Source organism: Saccostrea cucullata, unplaced genomic scaffold (assembly GCF_032062105.1).
Source record: "Saccostrea cucullata isolate Sc308-1 unplaced genomic scaffold, CSIRO_AGI_Scuc_v1 ctg1220, whole genome shotgun sequence".
NCBI lineage: Eukaryota > Metazoa > Mollusca > Bivalvia > Ostreida > Ostreidae > Saccostrea > Saccostrea cuccullata.
Window position 1 is genome coordinate 146608 of NW_026931211.1, and position 5889 is coordinate 152496.

Sequence of the window (5889 nt, forward strand, 5' to 3'; positions counted from 1 at the left end):
AATAATTTAACGAGACTTCTGTTCTAAACGACCAGAGACAATACTTTTATTAAAAAAAAAAGAAAAATAATTTACAACTACAAACTGAGAATTATATGTACCCTTGAATCAAAAAGAATACTACTAAGTATTCAGTTACATGTTCCTCTCTGAATCAACATTTCTTTTTAAAAAGTAGCTTGAATGCATGTCAGCATGACTACATGCAAGATCACGTGAAAATCTGTCATTTCATTTCATAGAAAGTAATTGTTTTATAGTTGCTGCATACACAGCAGAGTTTTCTTTTCTCGTCAATTTTCATAAATACGGGGCTTCTCATATTTTGAAACAGTCGAATGAATTCACCAGTATTTGATATAACATGGATATTATGGCTTTTCATTCCTGCTACGTATACATTTCCCTTTGAATCACTGTCAATTCCATATTGACATTTTAGTTCAGGACTTATGTAATCCCACAACTTTTCCATTTTCTCAGTTATTGCAGTGACTTGGTTTTCCTTCCAGTCAGTGTAAACTATATTTCCGAATTTTGTAGTTGTAATATGTGAAGCGCAATTACACTGTGTATCAGACTCTTGTATAAAGTTGCCCACATCATCGACTTTAGCAACCCCAAAACCACAGGCCAAGTAAAATTCTTCCATCCAGCTTGTTATTCCCAAATGTTCGTAATTAATTCTTATGGTCCTCAATTTCTTGAAATCAGATACAGAAAATACTCCAATAGAGTTTGAATCAATGCACGTAACAAAAAATTCATTTCCTTTTTGCAATATGTCAAAAGGGTTTTTTAAGAAGTTAATGTTTCCAATTACTTTCCATTTCTTTTCCTTAATCTCTCCATAACAAACTTTACCTTTCTCTCCATTAGAAAATATAAATATTTTGTTTGATAACCATGTTCCACTGCGTATTTTTCCTTCGGCAATACTAAATTCAGTGATTGCATAGAGCTGCACATTACTCACATCAAAATTAACTGGAATATCATGAGCTGATTCAATGACGTCAACACATGCTATTTTCTTCATTTTTGCTATTTCTTCTAAAATAGGTTCTCTTTTAGCCATTATCTGTGTGTCTCTTGTCCTAAATCTAATAGTTTGCAACTGCTCAAACGTCTGTTTTGCTATGTAATATTTTGTAATTAAGGTTGACTCTTTCTGTTTTTCTTTGGTTTTTTTCAAGCATATCGTAACAAAAGTCAGCACACTGGGTCCCATCACTAAAGGTTGCCACATTTTTATTCAGCATTTCTTTGCCTTTTTTGACAGCAGCAGAAAACTCATCCAGATGTTCATTTTTCAATCTCTCTATGAGACAAACAATATCATTTATGACTTTTTCAGTCTCCTCTGTGACTTTATCTAATGTGATTTCTAGCTGTGTAATACTCTTCTCTTGTTCATGTTTTCCATCTACCAGTTTCTGTTTAAAACTTCTGACATCTTCTAACATGTTGTTAATTTTGCCACTCTCTTTAAAACTTTGTGCAACTTTTTCAACAGGTTCAACAGAATCGCACTGTCTATGCTCAATTCCCCCACATATTATACAGCAAGGTTGTTCATGTTTGTAACAATATAGACTCAACTCATGGTCTGGGTGCTTTTTACAAATGCCATTTTTTCCAAAGGCTGACTGAATGTGTTGCGATTTTAACTCATTAAGAGGACAGATGCTATGATCTCTTGATAACAAATGTTTTCTATGAAACTTGGTACACATTTTGCATAAAAACTCCAAACAAGATAAACAAAAGTCAGACGCTTCTTCCTCTTCGTTATCTCTCATACAAGAATTACACATTTTTTGGTCTGGACTTACAAGAATTTTCTCCAGTATTTCATTCACAGGAAAAGTTTCAGCCCATTCCCCTGGCTTATCAACAACTGGAATATATCTTCGACATAAGATGTAGATGTAGATATCTTCGACATAATGGGCAATTAAAACCTAAGCGTGGTTCCTCGGCCTTACACACACTTACAATGTGTGACGATAAACAGCCATGACAAAAGGAATGGGAGCATGGTAGATATCGCGGTGTTTTAAATCTCTCAAAGCAAATAGAACAAACTGTGACGTCCTCAAACGATGAGCTGTCAGTCAAAGCAGTGGCCATCTTCTTACAAATATCACAGTATATTTCGTATGTTAAAAAAGCCTGAGGATGTATTATAAGAACTTAGAACAACACATTTTTCATTTTTCTCAGAAGTGGGCCAGCTTTTACTTTCGATTTTGTTTAATATATTGTATTTCGAGCCCGAAGTAAATTGTCCATCGTTTGATTGATTGATTGATTGTATATTGTTTAATGTCCCTCTCGAGAATTTTTCACTCATATGGAGACGCCACCACTTGCCGGTGGAGGGCTACAAATTTTTGTCCTATGCTCGGCACTCAGGGCCTTTGAGCAGTGAGGGATCTTTTTCGTGCCAGCACCTACTGCGACACGGGGCCTCGATTTATACGGTCTCATCCGAAGGACCGGTCTCCACGTCCCGCAGTGGGATTCGAACCCGCGACGTAAGGATTGACTCCTTACTTCGCGATTCTAGAGCAGACGCTCTAACCACTTCCATCGTTTGAAAGGAAAAAAAACGCATGGTAAACTTTAGAATTAAGAACAGACGAGACGTTCCTTTATATAATAGATAAAACTTTTCTGAGAGTTTGTCATTGAAGTATTGCTACTAAAACATGTTTAATCACAAAAAATTGAGGTACCTTACCAGGCATTTCTGCAAGATACCAGGGGTAGGTTTTCTAATACCTTTGGGGAAGAAAAATAATTTTCCAATTTCAAATGTTTAAGTGTTTGGATTTTTTAAAAAAACGTTTAGAAACTGGTTTAGAAACCAGAATGTTATTAAAATTTTGAATATTTTTCATACATTACGAAGATATACAAAAAAAAAAAAATGGGGAACGTCTTGTCTGACCTTAAATTAAAACTTTTATTATTCCGAATATATTTTCCAGCATTGTTATCAAACGTTTTAATTCATCTTTAAACAACTAGTTAACCAAAATCTTGAGTGACTTCATCGTCGCCAGCCAAGGGTTTCTGATATGCTAATTGCGGATAAGAGATGGGTATCCCAAAGCGTAAAAGACGGACGGACGGACGTACAGACATACCAACTACTATATACCCTCCCGCTTTTCAAGCGGGTGGTATAAATATGGTATATGAAAAGTTATTTTGAAACTTTTACTTCAATAAAATGAAAAGATTTATTATACCTCCCGCTTGAAAAGCGGGAGGATATTTAGTAATCGGTATGTCCGTCTGAACGTCCGTCTATATCTGTACGTCCGTCCGTCTGTTACGCTTTGGGGTACCCATCTCTTATCCGAAACTCTTCTTATAATACTGAGTGAAATTAAATGAAACTTTCATCTTTATTACATATTGCCACTGTTCACCTCATATTTTACTTTTTATTCGACGCGTATTTTAGGTTTCCCATAGCAAAACATGGACATTGCCAATATTTTCTTACCTATGACGTCACATATAAAGACTTCTGAATTTGATAGGACGGGTTATTCCTCTCTACACATTACCGTAAAACAATATATAGTGCTCAACACATGGACATTATGGGAGGCGGAGGTATCATTTAGTGAGTTCATTGTTCACAGTACCTCTAGTTTTTAGATATGATTAGACGTATTGGTAGTAAACCAATATAAAATATGTGTTTCTTTTTCGATTCAATCTGTAATGTAGACGAGTCCTTCATAACTAGAATTTTATATAATTATAATATTTACTATTACCAGGTATTATCTAAATCAGTGAATGGAACAGATAGAAATTTTTGAATCCCTTGCATCATCCTTGCGTAAAGTGAATCAATTCATTTTATTGAAATAATTTTTTTAATTTACTTCTCATTTACCATATATTTAAAGTAAAAATTCAAACATGCTTAAGAATTCAAAATAAAAAAACGAGTCAGTATTTATTTCTTTTCTACCAAAGGGCAAACTGAACAGTCCAAGGTATAGCAACCATATATAATTGAAACATTTGAGTGCTTGATTGACGGAATCTGGTGAAACTGCATCGGTGTGCTTAATGTTGACTTTGCTGCGGTTTGGACTGTAGATTAATTAGTTGTGCGATTCCGTTCACCATCGAGACACCATTCCTAGTTACTGGACGTGCTTCTGTAAAGTAAGTATACCTTTTTGAGATATATATGTTGTATGAATATAATATTCTTTTAAGTTATGTACGAAGGACTTTAAATAGTTTAAGTGTTGGACGACAAATCTTATCAATTGGTAATTGATCGTCCATTTAGAAGATACACGCAATTAAAAATTGAGCGTAAATGACATCGGGTATATATTCTTTTGTTTCAATTTTGAATTGTTTTATACCTCGGGCACTTTGAAAAAATTAATCCATAAACATGATAAAGACGACTGTACTAAACTAGCTTGAATTTTTGTTTTTTAAAATAGTTAAGATCTTTTCACTGAGTTTGCATCTAGACAATTTGTGGTATTTTCTACTCCATATTTTAATCTATTCAAAGGTTGTGTTCTCTTCCTAACAATCTCACCCTTTCTAAATCAAATAAGATTCTAGAGTTTGCAATTCCTGTTTGTTGCCTGAATATGTGTAGAATTAATTAGGTAAACTGATAGTAATTTTTTGGGATGTTTTATTGCAATTCAAATAAATTAACATAGGTATTTTGGTTCAATTTCATTCATACAAAGCTTTTGTTAGAAATTTGGATCGTTAGATCTTGTTTTTATGCATGCACGGGACGTATTTACAGCGAATATAAAATATCCAAACCTATATAGATTCTAGAAATTCAATAATCAATAAATGGATATTGACCATTCTGCGATTTACCATATTCAGACTATTGTAAGTATTCAATAAAACATTGACTCAATCCTCAAGATCACGTACCTATTAATGCTTTACATTTCTATTTACCCGCATGTTTTGTTTTGTGCATGCCAATATGTATTCAACAGAATCGAAAGAAAAAGCGAGGTGGTTACCTGGAATACCTTCTGCTTTGTTGTTACACAGGTACAGGAAGGAAGGTTGAAGTAAAGCGAATGTTCATTGAATTTTTTTAAGAGGTTTGTGATAGTTTATAACTCATAATATAATTATAATAAAATTAGATTTACATGAAGACGTTCAGGAGAGAAATGCAGTATTACATAACGCTAAAATGTCTATTTGAGTTTGGTCATACAAAGCACAATGCTAGATGCAATACCGTCTTGTTGAATTATTCAGAAAATTGTCCACCCCTACTAATGTGTTCGGAACCTTTTATTTTTCGGTGTTCTGCAAATTATAAAACCCGATGAGTTCAGAGTAGCTCTGGCAGTGGCTCTGGCGAGAGTTAGCGAGACTTCAGCGAGATAGGGTAAATTATTCACGGAAATGTGGCTAGGAAGTGACTAGCACGTTGAGGCATGGTAAACAGGAAAGTTATGTTGCGTTTCAGTTTTCACCACCCTAGAATCAGCTGATAATGTCTGTAGAACTGTACTTCACTCAATCGATCTCTCTTACATTCATTCAAACTTAAATAAGTACTCTCTATAATACAATTTTCTGCAGTCATGAATTAAAATTTCTCTTTGGACAAATAATTTTGCATGGGAACCGGGACTATATTTTTTGGCGTCAGATTAGCAAATGAGGCACCAGCATGATTTTAATTAACTGACCAATCAGCTGAATGAGTATTGCATTATGGGTTACTACGAATACTACAGGAATTTTACACTTGAAAAAAAAACTTATGATAAATGAAAAGCATTTTTTAAAATATTATTTTCATGCTCATAATGACAAACAATTCATTTGTGAAATAAACGG

General features: G+C 34.0%; 1 protein-coding gene across 1 annotated transcript; it reads right to left on the reverse strand.

Moving 5' to 3' along the window:
* Positions 1 to 226: 226 nt before the first annotated feature.
* LOC134231805 (uncharacterized) lies at positions 227 to 1736 on the reverse strand. The gene is made up of 2 exons (XM_062713776.1): positions 1220 to 1736; positions 227 to 1137 (listed from the first exon to the last, which is right to left on the reverse strand). Exons 1-2 carry the CDS (start codon positions 1734 to 1736, stop codon positions 227 to 229), a joined length of 1428 nt encoding a protein of 475 aa, XP_062569760.1.
* Between the last annotated feature and the right edge of the window lie 4153 nt (positions 1737 to 5889).

What these genes read in the sequence shown, in the direction of transcription:
- LOC134231805 (XM_062713776.1), bottom strand. Translation starts at nt 1,736, where the DNA reads ATGTGTACCAAGTTTCATAGAAAACATTTGTTATCAAGAGATCATAGC. An exon ending in CTTTAGTGATGGGACCCAGT is followed by an intron (nt 1,138 to 1,219) that starts GTGCTGACTTTT and finishes AATATTACATAG; the next exon opens with CAAAACAGACGTTTGAGCAG.